Source organism: Morchella importuna (genome assembly GCF_003444635.1).
Source record: "Morchella importuna strain M04M26 chromosome Unknown Morimp01GS007, whole genome shotgun sequence".
Taxonomy (NCBI): domain Eukaryota; kingdom Fungi; phylum Ascomycota; class Pezizomycetes; order Pezizales; family Morchellaceae; genus Morchella; species Morchella importuna.
Window position 1 is genome coordinate 948323 of NW_025763404.1, and position 17891 is coordinate 966213.

At 44.7% G+C, this 17891-nt stretch overlaps 4 protein-coding genes across 4 annotated transcripts; 1 reads left to right on the plus strand and 3 right to left on the minus strand.

Moving 5' to 3' along the window:
- Positions 1-92: 92 nt before the first annotated feature.
- LAJ45_03447 (uncharacterized protein) lies at positions 93-3772 on the minus strand (the record flags this gene model as incomplete). Its single annotated transcript, XM_046113033.1, has 3 exons — positions 93-1933; positions 2033-2285; positions 2345-3772. 3 exons carry the CDS (start codon positions 3770-3772, stop codon positions 93-95), a joined length of 3522 nt encoding a protein of 1173 aa, XP_045973910.1.
- A 1745-nt stretch (positions 3773-5517) lies between these two features.
- On the minus strand, positions 5518-8982 carry LAJ45_03448 (uncharacterized protein; the record flags this gene model as incomplete). Its single annotated transcript, XM_046113034.1, has 2 exons — positions 5518-8699; positions 8751-8982. The coding sequence occupies 2 exons, from the start codon at positions 8980-8982 to the stop codon at positions 5518-5520; spliced, it is 3414 nt and encodes a 1137-aa protein (XP_045973911.1).
- Positions 8983-9794: 812 nt separating this feature from the next.
- LAJ45_03449 (uncharacterized protein) lies at positions 9795-12812 on the plus strand (the record flags this gene model as incomplete). Its single annotated transcript, XM_046113035.1, has 4 exons — positions 9795-11329; positions 11454-11682; positions 11735-12137; positions 12218-12273. The coding sequence occupies 4 exons, from the start codon at positions 9795-9797 to the stop codon at positions 12271-12273; spliced, it is 2223 nt and encodes a 740-aa protein (XP_045973912.1).
- Positions 12813-16075: 3263 nt separating this feature from the next.
- Positions 16076-17891, minus strand: LAJ45_03450 (uncharacterized protein; the record flags this gene model as incomplete). Its single annotated transcript, XM_046113036.1, has 3 exons — positions 16076-17532; positions 17595-17760; positions 17823-17891. 3 exons carry the CDS (start codon positions 17889-17891, stop codon positions 16076-16078), a joined length of 1692 nt encoding a protein of 563 aa, XP_045973913.1.

Sequence of the window (17891 nt, forward strand, 5' to 3'; positions counted from 1 at the left end):
AATTTTAGACGAGGCTGGGGCTTAAAAACTACAAAAAGAGTTAAGCGCCGATCAAACTGAGCTTAGCGCAACGAAAAATTTTCATTTCACTATCAAAATAAGCTGGTGTATCTACGAGTGAGGTATTCGCGACCATTCTTTCTGATGAGTCCTATCATCTCTACAATATTATCCACTGGAATAACAGCTTTTATCCCGACATTCGAACGATATAGCAGTCTTCCATCTTCTTCCACTGTATACTGCTGGACATACGCCAAATCTAAGCGGTTTTCGACATTGCCCTCTTCCTCAACACGAGCACCGTCCGAGTAGACCACACTGAAAAAGAAAATAATCTCCCCGTATCCCACCCCGTCTTCTTCGAGTTTTGAATCGAACATTACAATGGAAGAATTTCTTGTGGCGTTAACCCTTTTCATACTTGAAGAAGTGACTACAAACGGGTCCAGATCATGGTAGATTGTGCACGACGACCATTTAATACACTCAGTAGGTAAGTTATCCAAGGCTACTTGCATATCAAATCTTTCGATTGAGCCCTCCTCCGTCAGACGAATGTGCTCCTGGAGATAGAACTTTAGATAGCGTCTTTCCCAATTACTCAGTGTATGTTTGCGAGCCGGCCGAGAGAAATGAGGTTTGCGAGAACGCTCTTCTGGGTCTGGGGGCACTGTAGATATTGCTTTTAGTCGCCTAGCAAAGAAACGATGAAGGAGAATATTTCCGTCCTGATCCTCATACTCTGAATTATCTCCGTCCTGGCCAATACCCGGGAGTGCAATTACGTATGGCAGGTGATTACGCCGCTCGTTCAACAACATTGTAATTGCCATATTGCGGTTTGCGGAAACACGCGACTTCGCCGACGCTGCTATCATTCCGCAAACGCGCTCCATTGGCCATTGCCAATAAACGAACATCGGCCCAGCCCATCTGATACCGTCTGCGACATGTAGAACCTGATGAAAAACAGGTAAACATGCAGACAGTCTCTCCCATTGTTTTTTGTAGTACCGGTTTTCGTAATACCGGATAAACCTTTTAATACGCCTCCCCACAGCTAACACCTCGATGACAGTGATTTCATTGTCACAGGCAAGTTGAATAGCGTCTATTAGGTTGAGGTAATGTTCGTAATCCTCATCGGGAAGATTACCCTTTAGGTAGATGGGCGCCAAGAGAAAGGCAAACGTTCTCCACTCCGCAGCCTTTAAATGGTGGCAGTGCTCTGCAAAATTGCGTATCGGGTCACCAAACAGTGTTGGGAAGGTGTTTGCACTGGCAACCATATCTCTCGAGATATCTAACCAAATCGATGGGCGTATATTGTACTCATCATCTGTTTGTACAAATTTCTTCGTTGCTGAAAATCTAGCTGGAGCCGGGGGTGAAGGTACAGGTGTATTCCGGTTTCTACCCCGGGCTATACGTGCTCTTGGCCTTCGAGGAACAGATCTACGACGTCGTGCACTTTGATTATCCGCGATTTCCAAGTCACTACCCGATTCCTCTGATTCCTCCGACTCAACATCAGTATCCATGCCTTCATCAGCAGCAGCAACAGCATTGATATTTGCAGTAGCTAAGTCCGAGAAGAACCTTCCTCGCCAGTGTTTCACCAAGTCTGGTATGATGTTTTCCCACCAAAGATGCATAGCATCAGGAGGGAAACTGCGCGGAATGTCTATCGACTTCAGCTGTGACAGACAGCAAGGACCTTTGATTCCATACCTTTTTGCGGTATGTTCATCTCCAGTTTGAACAACGTGCAGGCCAATACGGCGTGATTGGGTGTCATCCCGCATAGGTAGATTAGACGAATCATATGTAGTCAAATCAGGGGGTTCGCCGCCGTATCTTGCCTGGACGGTCGGTGGTGCAGGATTTGTGGGTGGTTCAAGCGGGCAATAAACACCCCGATGAAAAACTCCTTGTACATAGCAATATGGACAGTAGCATATCCCCCTATTGCCTTGAAACGCTGTTAGTAGGGATTCATTCCGTATGCATTTAAAATAACTCGAAATACCTTTAAAATTCATCAGCTTCTCCCTGCCAGGCATATCTGCAGCAACGAGACAAATATGAGCACGGAGTGTGAAGTTGTGATTGCGAGAGGCGTTCCAAACATTGGGAATACCCCTCTCGAGAAGCAGGAATTCTTGTATTAAAGGAAATAGAAAGGATTCTATATCTTTTGGATTATTCGGTCCAGGAATAAAACCTAATAGTAGCATGTTACGTTTCTTGAAACGCACAGCTGGTGGTAGGTTGAGATTAACCTATACAATGAAGTCAGAACATATACTAAAATGCAGTACACAAATATTAGAGGAACTACCAGAAGCAGTGGCCAAATGCTAAAGCTTCGTCTGCTCTTAAAGACTTTCACTCCGTCTGTGCTCAACAAGAAACCGATGTCGGTATCATTGCTGAAAAGACCGTGTCTAGTTTTCATATCGTTGAAGAGGTCAGCTGACCAATAATCAGAAATCAAGCCTTTATCGCGATCCTTTTCGGCAATAGACCTGTATGTTGTCATTAGGGAAGCTTGTTCGGCTTTCGAGAACAATAGGGAAATCCTATGAGCAACGGGTATGTAGCTATGCGTGGCATAGGGGACTTTAAGGCGTGGGTTCCTGGTCCTTGAACTTGGCTCCATCCAACGTGGATGGTCGCAATGTGTGCATCTTTCCAGCTCTGGATACATAGCATAAGACATGTGGGAATGAGGGCAGCAGTCGTAAAGAATTTCTTTTATCCCCGTTCGCTTTTCAATCTGTTTGCGAATTGTACGGTAGTCCATCATTTTGTCGGTAATGATACTAGAGAACAGCTCCCGGGTATCATTCGATGCTTCTCTAGAAATCTTGTGCTTTAGGGTAATATCATCGAGAGCAATCGACAACATGTCCTGTTTAGTGAGGGGATCGCCTGTAGGATTACGGTAATCAAACCCCAACTCCGGCTCTGGAGAGTCTGCGTCTGCCTCCGGCTCCTGAACGTCGGGACCTAGCTCTTCATCTGACGATTCCTCAACTGGTTCAAACTCCTCGAGTGGGCTACCACTGCTTTCTATGAAACCCTGTCTCATCTGTCCAAGAGCTGGTTCTTCGTCGGAATCGTAAGAGGAAGATGATTCAGCTAACAAGTCACCGAGATCTGGCGCCTCGACTTCTGAGTCTGAGCTGGCAGTAAACAATATGTCCCCGACTGGTGGTAAGTCCCCTATCTCATTGTGCGGAAGCCCATGATCAACGTCTGAAGATTGAACGGGCTCATGTACCGGTGATGGCACGTCCGACTCCATTGTTTGCGTAGCTGACAGTGGGAGAGGGGTTACTGTCGGATTTTGTTGCGATTGTGAGCTGCGAATCGCGTGGACATCTGCAGGTGCCGGTGAAGGCGAGAGCGATGAACTTTGATTTATTGGGAGGTCGTATTCTATCTCTGGAATCGGAGACGAGCTTGGGGGCCGGGAACTGGCGGGGCCCGGGACTGAATCTGATGAATTGCGCAGCTGTAGAACAGGACTCGAGGGGGGTTCCCACGGATTAACGGGGTGTGATAAAGGAAGGGGCGGGCTACGATCTTCAAGCTCCGGAATCTCAGGGTCAAATGCGTTCCCATATACAGCTAATCGAACAGCTTGACGCCTGTCTTCGGCCTTCAGCGCCAGATGCCTTGTCCAAGCACTCCGGGTAGTAACTTGATGGGGCACATTGCCGTACATAGAGCAATCGCACATCCTACTGGCAAAGGACGACATCTTGATGATCTATCGATGAATGATGAGGGGGTGTTGATGGTGGACGTGTATGCAGGTACACACAGCTCAGCTGGATGCATGCGTAAGATGTGCAGTGTGGTGTTGTCACGTGATCAAGCGAGAATAGTGTGCTGCTGAGTAGAGGTGTTTAGCTAAACACCTAGGAGTAGTTTATTCAAACCTCAACGAAAAATGTTTAGTTAAACACCTTTGGGTGGTTTAGATAAACTACAGAAAAACCATCCCCGGGAATTGGGACTGTAGGTGTTTAGCTAAACATCCTAGGATAGTTTAAATATACCCCTAGTAATAAGCGACAAAGTCGGTGTTTAGTTAAACTACTTTGGATGGTTTAAATAAACACCAAAGAATAAGCGGCACACCAGGTGTTTATTTAAACTACATTGAGTAGTTTAAATAAACCCCCAAAATCGTAGGGACAATCGGTGTTTAATTAAACCATGCTATGGTGGTTTAACTAAACCTCACGAAAAAAAAATGAGGATCATTGTGTAACTAAACAACTCTAGGGTAGTTTAGCTAAACACCGTAAACGACACTAAACAACATTGGTGTTTAGGATGTTTAAATAAACTCTTTAGGTGTTTAACTAAACCACTAAGGTGTTTGAACTAAACTACCCTGGCCCGGTTGCTTGTACCACAGGGCTTAAGTATGCGATATTGCACATATGATACGAACACGAAGATGCTATGCAATATTGGGTAAGATAGCGGAGAGTAATATACGCAACTGGAAGCGTATACAATATGAGTTCTATTTGTTTTTCTGCGCGTTCCCGTTAATCCAATTTCAAGGAACGGGTAGCAGCGTGAGTACTATATTAATATATTACGTGTGTTTGTGCAACTACACGAACACGAACACGAAACTGAAAGCAGAGATCTACACATTGCGCTAAGTCTAGCTTCCTGCTCTAGGTACTTTACCACTCCGACACCCAACGATGCTTTAGAGTTTGACTTGACGGTAAAGCAGGCTTTCAATGGTTGGTGTTAACTAGAGGAAACTACATAGGGCTCTCCCACCGCGGAAACCTACCTGGTGGATCTTCGTTCTATTGTTCTACTGAAACCGTTTAAAAGGGGGGCCGCTAAGCACATTTGTTTATGGAACATTCTGTGTAAGCTTCCCAAAAGAGGTGCAGAAACGTTTAGTAAGATAAAGTCGATCAACGAGCCCAACCAAGGCTTCGTTCCTCATGAGACAAGAAAGCCCTTTGAGTACAAAGTTCAAAGTTGTAGCACGTTACACCTAACGGTAAGCTGGCAGGTATTTATCTTTGACTCTAACCGGGTACTGCTTCATTCAGGTCACAAACATATGCATCTAGAGTCTGACCCATGTGGTGGAAAGAGTCTGTAAAAAAATAATTCGTATTGATTTTGGAATATAGATTCCTATATATGTAGCTATGGGGTAGTAATAGTCGTGAACTAACTCTGATATTGTTGCCTGAATTGTAAAAATCAATTAACTGTCACACTACATGTATCCGACTATAAATGAAATTCCGGACATGTGCTTGTTGACAAAAGGTTAAATCATACTCATACGGGTAAATGAATCAACAAGAAAAGGAGAGTAAAAAAAAAAAGGAAACATCCAACCCAATCGAACCTCCACCCGACCATCCGTAAGAAGACTGAACAGACACTCTGTGGAATCGATTTCCTTACGGGCCTAAAGTAGTTTGCCAGTAACAGCTGTCTTTTTAGGTTTGTTCAGCCCTCCTTGGGCTGCTTATTTCCACCAGCTGCCTTCCCTTGACCTCCTTCTGCGCTCTTTTTCCCTGTCGTCCCTTTATCTTCCTTTGCGATAGTGCCTCCAATTGGATCGCTAGTGAGAATAGTGCCTTCTTCCACCACACCGCCCTTAGAATCTTTTCCCTCGACGATTTTCTTTCCCACACCATTTACTTCGACGATGCTCTCTTTTGTAGCACGAGTCGCATTCCTCCTTCGGCGCGAACTAGTATTGTTTTTAACGGGGTTTAATTCAGCCACTCGGATGGCCTTAAGTTTGTCGATCGGTTCAGCACACACATCCTTGCAATACTCGACTTTACAATAGCCTCCCTTAGTATATTCCGGTTTGTTGAGAAGAAACCTCTTGAGTTTTACAGCACTCAAAATTTTGATGAAAGAGACAAGAACTTTGATATCTTTTGGCTTTTGCTTATCATCGCAATTCTCTGCCGTTCTTGTCGACTTAGGCATATTTTGAGCACTAATAATTTCAACATTTTCGAGGTTCGAATCCGCCATACCCCAGGATTCGATATCGGTCTTTACTTTTTTGATAATACCAGCTTCATTGAATACTATCTCGTTCTTGACAAGTTTTCCTGGCACTGCCTTTCTCTCTTTGATCCACTGTGTGACAGCTTCAGCATTGAATTGTAGCAAAATGCATCTAGTGGCATGCTCGTCCTTCACCGCTCTCGATGTTGCGGGGTTGACGAGACGCTGGTCATTATGTCTCCAGCGGACAAGAACTTTGACACCATCAAGGATGAGGAAACCAGGTGCTTCGTCATCGAACCCCCCGTATAGACTTCTATACGAATTAGATTGCTGGTTTCCAGTATTAACCAGCTCCCAGAACCTGTTTGCGCCCTCATTCGAGTAAAAGCTAACATGAGCGTACCGAGTTTCATCACCTCCCCGATTTTGGCTATCACCCCTTACGCCTTTCCATGCAGATGGATGTGGTGATAATCCCGAGACATATATATCTTCGAGCATTCCACCTCTAAGCTGTTGGATAAGCGAATGGTAGGTGACCGTACTTGGTATGGGTTGCAAGAAAAACTTCCGGCGAAGACCAACTTCTGTAGAGGGTCCGCTTCCAAAATCACGTTCAGCTTGCTGGATTTGAGCCTTAGGAATGATGGGTTTTGAGGGGGTGCCCTTTTCAATCTTTTGTGTTTGGGGGTTTGAAAGAATGTTTGCAGTCTTTTGGATTTGAGGGTTTGGTAAAGTGACAGGTGAGACCTTTGGGGTTTCCACCTTCTTAAGCAAAGCATCACGGTAGTTGAATACCGGTCGTGCAATATCCTTAGTGACCGCGATCTTTGTGATTTCTAGGTTTTCCTTTGCAGGAAGGGGTGTCGACATGTTTAAGTGCTCATTCATTTTTAAAGCAGCTGGTGGATCAGTCGACATCACTTGTGTCTGAACTGGTTGTATAGCTGTTAAGGGTAATTCTGGTTTCGGTTTGTCGTTCATATGTGACTTTTCTTCGACTTCTGATTCTAGCTTGTTTTTTGGAAGCGCAATTGAGCCTGCCTTCTTTCTCTTTTTCCCCTTAGTCTTAGGCTTTTTGCCTCCCAAGGCCTGAGACTGCGTTGGATTTCCTTCATATTTTATTCCTTCAGTATAATTTTTAGAATCGTGGCCGGCAGTACTGTTGCTAAATCCGTTATCCATCTTTTCAACTCCAGTAAAAACGCCGACATTATCTTTCTCTACCCCCTTTGTGCAGTTCAAAGCCTCAGTGGACCCGAGAATTTGGCTTATGACTGTCTGTAACCCAGACAATTTTGATAGATGCTCGTGGTTACTCTCGACGCTCCGAACGCCGTCAATTGTATGTGTGTTTTCTATTTGGTTATTATTGATAACCTGCTCCGACTGTTCATTTAATGTCCCCGTGTTAAGAGAAGAATTCATTTCTTCGGAGATCAGGTTCAGTTTCTCGCTTCCTTGTAGAGATGGAGAAGATCCTGTTGCAGCCAGGCGTGCTTGCACCTCCGCTTCATCCTCGGAGTTCCAGCTTCCCCAGGATCTGACACTACGATCTTCCCTAATGATATTGAAAGCACCATTCTCCCAATTCATCTTACCCGGAACTCTTTCAATAAGCTCTTTGGGGATCCTTCTAACTGTGTTGTTATCCGGTAGTTGCCAATCCATCGGGTGGTCATCATGTGAAATGACAGAAACATTCTCTGTAGGATCCTGAAACTTGTTTTCATCTTCAGTCATATAGTAACCAATATACTCATCTCCCCCAGAAGCCTCTGGGAAGGTACTTTTTGACACCATTTCGAAGTTTGAAGCTTTCGGGTTTAGTATAAAGTTAGAGTGAACCTCTAGACATTCCTTTATAGTGATTGGACCTGAGTTGACTATAACTGGTGGTGTATATGGCTTTTCCGCGTAGAAATTGGAAGTTGAAGGTGGAATTTGATTCTCAGAATTGTCAAATGTTTTCCTCTGGTTAGGACTTCCATTTTGATCAATTTGCGCATTGTTGACCTTACTTCTACTCTTAACTTCAACCCAGTGGATGATTGAGGCTGGTGGAAGTAAACTTTGTCTTGCAAAGTATGGCTTTGGCTTTCGAAATGTAGCTGGGATCGGTTTTCTATCTCCCTTAGCCTGTACGTATACCTTTCTTCGTTCTTGGCGGGCGTCCTGAGAATAGGCTGGGAAATCCCTTGCATACTGATTTGCGAACGAGTTACAGTTCTCTTCTCTGTTGTTTATATTAGGAGTATCATGGTTTAATGAATGACAAATACTACTACTTGATTCGGTCACTTTGGAAAGTGGACTTTTGCTACCAGAGGAGCCACACTTCTGTTTGTTTCTCCGCATAAAATCCGGTTGATTGCAGTGGATATTCCAGTCTTGTTTCTTCGAGCCCTCAAAATGTTTGGGGGCAGGAGAGGTGGTTCCTGGAAAGGTATTTCCTCTATTCCTTTTTAGTTGGATAGACTTTGTGGGAAGGCTTTTATCTTTCGGGCCAGATAAGCTTAATTGAGGTTGATGGTGGACTTGCTCAACATATGTCAAGTCTGGGGTGTTTTGTGGTACATTCATGTATCCTAGGGGAGGATATTGACCATAATTCTGCCGAAATTCAAATTTTCTCGAATTTGAGTATCTCTCTCGGCCATCTGAAGAACATTAGTGAAATAATCCCGGAAGTCACGGGTTAATTTACTGACCATGAGGATATTCATTTATATGTTCACTATGAGGATGAACAAAGCCTTGATTTTGTTCTTGGTGGGGTGGGGCATGCAGTGGTGTACCAAAACCTTGTTGATAGTATGGATAAAAGTTAGGTGCGGGGTGAGGACCCGAATGCCAAAGGGGAAAATTTGCTGTTGTGCCATTGGGATTCATTGTGGGTATCAGGACTCCTGGTTGGTATTGTTGATCATAAAACGGCACCATGGTGGGAGCGAATAATTGTGGATAGAAGGGCTGGGCTGTTGGCATCAAGCCCCGACGAGACGGTAACCCGCCAGGATTTTTATCCATATGAGCTAAAAAAAAATCAATGAAGTTCAGTTACTAGTCATCAAGAATATTTACTAACCTAAGGAAAAAGCAAATTGGTCTAGAAAAACAAAGAGCTCAGGCAAGACGTAGATGATTACACCTCAGAGAAAAGTGTGTAGAAGATGGTAGAGAGAAGCTTTCGGTGATGAAAGGTAGATGACGGAGATGAATTTAAGATTTATCGAGGTAGTAGATAGATGAAGCAACAGCGATGATGGCGATGTTGTGAGATGATTGGAATAAGGAGGGGGGAGAGGGGGGAAGGGAGAAGAGGGAAGCGGGAATAAGAGGGAAGAAAGAAGGAGAAGAGGGAAGAGGGGAGTTAAGGGATGCTGGTGGTAGTGGGCAATCGTTGATGGTGGGGTAGATTGAGCCGTCCGCCTGGGTAGGGCAAGCGCAAGCTCGGTCAACCGTAAAAAGATAAATAAAAATAAAAAAATAAAAAATAAAAAAACTACCCTAAGTATTTGTGTGTGACGTACTCTTTTCATTCTATGGAAAGCAGCCATTCAAAGCTGGTTTATAAAATTTACCTATTGTCAGTCCTACCCTTCATTGAGTTGGTTTCAGTATTGCACACTGCTTGTCCCAACCTTCACATTAAACCAATCATCCCATTACCTCAAACTTCTATATATCTATACCTCATAAACATCTCCACCCAAATTATCCGCAAATTCTCTTCTATCATAAATCTAACAGCGATGGAATCTTCTCATCAAAAACCCACATCGCCTCGTCCCCCACCAGTCAATACTGGCGAAGAAAGGAGTCCATCACGAGATATTAGCACCTTACAATCTTGGATAAAGAATAAGCTCGATACAATTCCTTCCAGATACAGTGAATACGATGAAGGTATGCAGATTATTAAAGATGCTATCCAACAAGAGTTTGCTCCTCGACATCAGGGTATTGTAATGCTGGCCTTATCAAAGGAATTCTACACAATGGGTATAAGCACTACAGACACTGGAGCCGAAATATGGTCCCGCTGGCGATACAAACCCCAAAATCAAATACCAGAAGAGAGCAGCACAACGGGGAACAATCTTTCTAGAGGCTCACTCGCAGCTCAAGCAAAGTCGGAAGATGAAAATTCCGAGTTTAACGCAGAAGGAGTTTCTCAGGCCCTACCAAATAGTGACGCAAATTACTGGGGGGACCTTGTAACTCCAGCTCGGCCCCAGACTCATACTAGAGCAAAGGTGGTATATATCCGATCCAAATCGCCCAAATCGCCCAAATCTGGGGATGAAGGTCCTAGTGATTCAAGACTTATTGAACATAAAGATGTATCAAAGGGCCTCTTAATAAACGATTCAGCATTCCTGCATGCATCATCAATTGATAATTTTCATAGGGAAGGGGATTCTTTTGAAAATAATTCCACTCTTATGAGACCCTATGGAGACGTTGAGAGTATCATGGCCACAAAAAACTATGAAACCAGGCTTACATCTACTGGTTTTAAGAGGGTTATAACCTCATATAAGGATACTCCCTCGCTGGGAGCTACCCAGCCTGACAGTAATGGGTCTTCGCTGGGACCCTTTCTCCCAAGCGATACTACCATTTCGCGAAGCTTTGGCAGCTCTCCAGGCGATGTTGATCCGGCTTCTGGCTATTACAGCCGTCTCCCAGACATTCCTGTCGATACCGCTAATAATGGGGTGAATTCTAAGAACTCAGATGTCCGGAGAGGCCATCATGCCTCTTTGAACTTACCAGAGTTTGAAACTTATAGTAGTAATACTCATCATGAGAAGTACACCGAAAATAACTGGCCTATCGAAGAGGTCCGTGATGAATATGGTGCTTTGGCTGGGAACTCTATGAAATCACCAAACAGCCATCTTCCGGATACTTCAAACAGGCGTTCTAAACGGGAAGCTTCACCTTCCTCAGTATATTCATTCAACTCCGACAGTCCCCATAACAACCCAGAAACCAGCAATGATATGCGGTTTAAAGGTGCTTTACCAAAAGCCCATCCTGACTATGACCCAGGTAACCCCTATGACAGCGCGTCCCATACATACCAGCCTGAAGGAGGTATTGTGAGACCCAAGCAACCTAAGGATTTCAATGAGAATTTAGCTTGGCAGAATAAGCATATTGGTGAGGGGAGGAAAAGTTTTCAAACAAGGCAGAGTCTCCATGGTGAAAACTCATACAAGTTCAAATCCAGAAGCGGAATCGGAGAAGTTCCTGCGGATCGAGGAGCTACAACAAAATTGTAAGCAGAATCCGAAATTTTCGTTTTTGTTACTTCTATCTTTTCCCTACCCTAATCCCCACAAAAAACCGCCCAAGGTTTTCAATTGCTCTTCCACAACACTGCTCACACATGTCAACTATAGTTTCAACCTCACTCAACCTAGTTTTACGGTTACAAAAGAGGTCATCCAAGAAGAGGAGATAGATGTTCTCGGCAACTTTAATCGTCCCACATTTGCTGTGCACATACCCAGTTTTGGAAGGGACTCAACGGATGAAATTCAGAAGATCCACGCCAAAGGTGACAGCAGGCCCGCATTTCTGAAGTCTTTTCGTGGGGCTGTCCACGACGGTATCAATATGACATGGAAGGTGTGTTAAAGTATCAATGAGATACATGTGCATGTTCTGACGGTAGTTCTAGGGCCCCACAAAATCACAACAGTATAATTCAAAGCCTTCATCCAAGTTTAGGACAAGACCGATCGAAAAAAATTCTATCTCGGGGCCAATGCATGATGGAAACCCACTTCAGCTATCTGGTAGCAGGTCCACGTCAGATATTTTGAACACTGCCCGTCCTATTCCTGGGGCCGGGCAAATTTACAGTAACCCTTTTCAAAGTATTGGCGAAGCCTCCAATGTCTCGCTTCTTCAACGCCCTACAGGCGAAGATATCACAGATTCTGGGCGTTTACCCTGGGAATACGATGCTTCAGCAGAGGACCCAAACGGAAACGACAATACGAACCAAGTGAGACTATACGACCCAGAGTCTAAACTGGGGAAGGCGATGCTAGATCCTGAAAATCCCACAATCTCCATCGGTCCGTTCCAACAGGCTGCCTTATACTCCTGGGTTGAATGCTCGGTTGTTCAGGCTTGTAGCGACTTCCTCGGTAAACAGCAAACGTCATTAAGAGTAAGCCTCTTGAAGAAAGAGGTCAAAAGGTGGAGGCGTAACGAGGTTAAACTTACAGACGGTACTAAAAAGAGGGATAGACCCGTTGGGTTCATGTTCGGCATGGAAGTTCAATGCCGACTCCTCGAAGGAAATTATAAGTGAGTTTTATCCATCACCTAGTAATCATTCTGAGAACACTGTCCCACTGACGATCAAAATTAATTAAAGAACGCTTGTTTTCTCCGGACCATCGAAAATGAACCCGCTACCAACTATCACATCCTGGAAACAAATGATTCCGTCCTTTTCGCCGCGCAGTTTCTGCATCCCTGACTATGTAATCCTTGAGCATCTTCGTATGGCTGAAAGGATCCTGTGTCTCTTTGGGCCAGGGTATTGGGACAAGACACTTTTTGAGAAGAAGCGCTCAGATGCTGTAGAATGCATAATGAATGCTGGAAAGACACAGGCGGAGAGTGATGAGGAAGAGAAGATGGCAAAGCTACAGAGAAAGAGGGTAGAGGCCGAAGAGGAGTTATTGGCAGAAGTAGGCATGTTGTCGACTGAGAGAAGATCATTTGAGGGAGACGAAATTTAGGCAACCGTGGAGACGGGTGGTAGCATTCGATCTTGCGGAGTTCTCGAGTGGTGAACGTTGGAGGAAGAAGTCAGCTGATATTCTCAATATCAAGCATGATATGTATATGGCAGGTGATTTTCCGTGTGACGTTGGCTCGATATCAAATCTTTGATATCGCCCAGATTTCCATCTGGTTTGTTTTTACTGTCTTTTTTCTTGGCTTTAAGCACCCAGTATTAGGGGTGAATACGTCTTCGGCGGTACAATTTAATGTATCCATCTATATGTCAGCACTATTTCGCTATAAGATCACTAGGCACTACATGTACATACATACAGGCAAATTAATACCACAAAATACTTGCATTATTGAATGAAGTTCTTCGAGGTTGTATTCGAAGGCCAGTGGATAAGAGTAGCAAAGGGTGTTTATTCAATGATTGCGGAATCCTGATACTGTTATGAGCTGTACTTGAGAGGGTAATCAGAACTCCATAACAAATCCGCCCCTTACCCTTGACATCAATACCTAGTTAGTTATCGGATCAGACCCGCCAACATTTCAACATCTCCAAAAAAGGGGGAAATACCGTTACACTTTCAATAGGAAAGAGCACTTGGTGAAGCTGTATTCCGGGAGGCGATATCCAACTAGGATCAATTCTTGTAGGTGTTTGTAACCAAACCAGCTTATGCAATTAATGAATTAAACAAAAAAAAAAAAACCAAACCAGCTTGGCGTGTTAAATATTATGTAAGCCAATATTATCATTCCAAATCCGTACACGAGTGATTGGCAGTGACTCTAGCGTTGTCTACGATGGATTTAAGTTTGTATGTTTTAGAAAGGTCTTTGTGTACGGAAAACTACATGTAGCATCTACGGTCTATATTTAGTATAGCTGTTGAGAGATTGTGAAATGGTGGGAGGGGTAAGAGAGGGGGATACTTAGGGATGATAAAATCCAATCCTTTATCATTGAGTTTAAGACTAGTAAGAGTTTGAGGGAGCATATCTAACCAAAAAGGTAACAGTAAATAGCGATAGTTGGTGGACAAGAGAGAGGCAACTTAGCTAGGCTACACTGGAAGATTTTGCTATTCAATGTTTATAGCCATTGGGTTGTATATCAAGCCGGTGTATACATGGAAGTGTATAAAACTGATGCTATGAAGTGAGGTATTTCGCGTTAGAGAGGAGGAAGTAACAAAAGGTATGAGGCGGCTGAGAGTAGATATATTTAAAGCTTTGTATGGTAATCTTGGGAATAATGTACGGCGGGACGGATAAGTCGATGCGAACCTAGAATACATCAACTCACACCAACAGCTTTAGAATTATCAAATAGAATTTAGGGGAAGAGTTCTAAGAGTTCCTCGTAATCTTACAGGAGCCAAAAGAATATATCAATTACCCAAATCAGTGAAGAAGCCCACAAATCCAAACGAAAAAGATCACACAGATGAATTTGTTTCGGACTCTCGGAGCATGTGTATCCATACATCCCAGAATGCGAAACTATTTCAAATGTGGGTTTTCACTAATAGATGTACATGTAGTTATCGTGTTCAAACGTATCAAAGCACGAGAAGGTTTAGACTAGGAGGAAGGGAGGAAAAAAGAAAGGAAGGAAGACAGAAGAGCTTTTAAAAGTTTAAGACCGCCAAGAGTATACGTGTATATACAAAGTTAGGCGAGCTGGGTTTTTCGCCGCCAGAAAGGTACATGTAATTCAAGTCCTTGTATGCTCAAATCTGCGGTGAGCCGTGTGTGCAGTGCAAGCTAGTCTACCGTGAACGTGGGTATGATCCGTGGTTGGCAGATTTCCGCTTTAACTACATGTAGCTTGTGATAAGGCCACTAATTACTTTTGCCTCTGGATGCCGTACTTGAGAATCGGATCTATAACAAAAATTCTAGATTCCCTTGGAGGTTTTCTTTTTGAGTCTGCCCATATGTTGATTTGATAGGCATTGCCAAGCCATATGGACCTACATGCATGCGTAATTAATTATACCAAAAACATATCTATTAGATGGGGTCTGTGTTAGATTAGTAGAGCACAATTGCTATCCAGAGCAGTTCAGGAGCACAATCTTTTCTCCGCCACGTCCCGTTGACTCAGCTAGGAAGTTGGTCGGTCTCATCTATCATCTTCCACTTCACCTCCGTATAGAAAACCTGTAGCACCCACCTCTACAACCACATAACCTCAACCTGCCTCCCCCGCCCGCCGAACAGTAATTGAGACCCAAGCACTCAATAGATACATGTGGCTATCTCCACCCTTTGGTCTACTACATGTATATAAGTACTCCTATACCGGGCTGGTCTGATAGACAGCAGCTAAACGTCGCAGCGCCGTTTTCACAACAGAATCTATCAATGCATACCTATCAAGCAGAGAAAACCCTGTTCTTTACTCCCTCTTCAGAATTTCAGAAAATGATGTCTAAATTTCCCCTTCAGTTCCCCGCCTCCGCAGCCGTACAGCGTCCCCGCCTGAGACCGCGCCACACACACCACACCACACCACACCACACTGACCACCACAAACGGCCTCAAAGCTTAACCACCTCCTCAGCGGTCAAAGCAGCCTTGGAGGTCCCCGCGCAGAAAAAAAGAAAGTCTGAAACTGTGGGATTTAGCGCTCCACGAGTCTGGTTGCGAATCCAGCGTGGCACCATTTCGTGGGGTACAGACAGATATCTGGCACAACATACAATACCAAGATCAGCCAAGGCATTTGCACCAGGTCGATTGTGAGGCTGGCATGTGTAATTGGTTTAGTTTGCAAAGAGACATCACGATCATCTCTAGGCACAGCTAAGGCCTCTTCTTTTTTTTTAGTTTGCTTTGAATAGATTCCCCCCGCCCCTGATTTTATTTTATTTTGGTAAAGAAAAGTTGAAAAGATTCATAAAAAAAAATATAGACTAGAAATATAAAAAAAAAAAAAAGATAAACCATCCATTTCGTCTTCACCTTGAGCTGGAAGCAACGAAAAAGGAAACGGTAAAAAGTCAAGATCTAGCACAAGATATTTTTTTTATATTGTTGCTAATTCCAAAACCAGTACATCGTTCCTCTTTTTGTTTGAAAGACCACAACATGAGCAAAAATAAAGGGCTGAAATATCTATAAAAGAATAAAAAAAGAAAAATAAGAAATTATCCAGTAACCAGTAACCAGGTATATATAAGTTTCGCTCTACATGTAGCCATCTAATGGGCTATGCGGGGAGCAACGAAAAAAAAAACTGAAAAAGACCGTGGAAAAATTAATTGGCAGGAGGAGTCCACTGGGGAGCGTTGATGATGATACCCATAAGACATCCTGAGATGATACCGGCGATGGGGAGTGTGAAGATCCATCCACCGTAACACCATCCGACCATTCTCCAGTTGAGCGCGCGGAAGTCTCCGTTACAGAAGGCAACACCCATGGTGGCACCGACAATGCACTGAGTGGTCGAGACAGGGAGTGAGAGACGGGTGGCCAAGACGACAGTGATGGCAGATCCAAGCTCCATGGAGAAACCACGGGATGGGGAGTGCAGAGTCAAACGGTTACCAAGGTTGCGCATGATGTTGTATCCGTAAGTCCAGAGACCAATGACGATACCGGCACCACCGTAGGCAAGAATCCAGAGAGGAACATCAGCCTTACTTCCACCATGTCCAGTCTTCCAGACCAAGAAGATGGTAGCGAGAGGTCCGGTGGCGTTTGCGACGTCATTAGCACCGTGGGCGAATGAGGAGGTAGCAGCGGTGAGGACCTGGAGGAAGGAGTAAAGATGCTCGGTCTTGTTGTCAAAGTGGGCAGCGCGGGCGTGGGTGTCAGTGATGTTACCAGAGAGGAAGTCTTCACGACCCTGTTCGCCAACGACATCGATACGGACACCATGCATGAAAGCGTTCCAGGCAAACATCATGAGGTTCTTAGGAGTGTACCATGGGCCAACATCGGCCTTCTCAACCTCTTCAAGAGTCTTCCCATCGACCTGAGCGGCGTGCTTAGAAGTATCAGAGTTGGTGGGCTCACCAGCCTCAATGTCCTTCAACTTACGGGCTTCGAGCTCATCGCGAGTAGCGTGACCGGCGTAGTAGTCCTTGACAACCTCGACGTGACCAGAGGGGCGCTCAGGGACGGGGCCGCGACGGAGGAGGAGAGGTCCATAGATGATTTCCCATCCCTTGAGACTCCAGTCCTCGAGGACAAGAAGACGATGAAGGTAGGGAAGGAAGAAGGCGACACAGAGAGCCATAACACCGAAGGCAACTCCGAGAATGGTACCAACAATCTGAGCAGTGTTCCAGCCATCAAGGTCCAAAGAGGCGGCACCCTTCCAGACGATAAGCATGGTCAAGATACCGGAGGTGATGGCGAAGTAGATCGGGACCATAATCATACCCCACTTGAGGGGGTTCTCGCGCTTCAGAACTCCGTACTTAGTGACTGAGAAGAGGATAGCGGCGAATGAACCAGCAAGCGCGGGAGCGATGAGCCAAGATGCAAAGATCTGGGCAACACCCTTTCCTTCCCATCCCCAGGTAATACCCTCGGCACCGACAGTTGCAATTCCCATTCCGATAATACCACCGACGATACAGTGGGTGGTGGAGACAGGCAAACCGATAGATGTGGCAACTGTAAGCCATGTTGCTGATCCGACCAAGGCGCACAACATTCCCAACATGAGGACGGCAGGCTGTCCATCGAACTGATCAACCTTGACTGTAATGAAATGTTAGCCATCATTCCACTCATCATATCCATGGTTCCTTTGGTGGGCCTACCAATCTTAGATCTGATAGTATCGGCGACACGGGCACCAACGAGCAATGCACCGGCGAATTCCATAACGGAGGCGATCAACATGGCTTGCAAGAGAGTAAGGGATCTGGAAGAGACGGAAGTAGCGAAAGCGTTAGCTACATCGTTGGCACCAATGTTCCATGCATCCTATTGAACCCAACAATATCAGTAACAAGCCCATGATATTGAAGTTTATAGTGCAAACCCACCAAGAATGCAAAGAGCATCGCAATTGCGAAGATGTAGTCATATTCGGGGAAAGCTTGTCCAACGCCCAT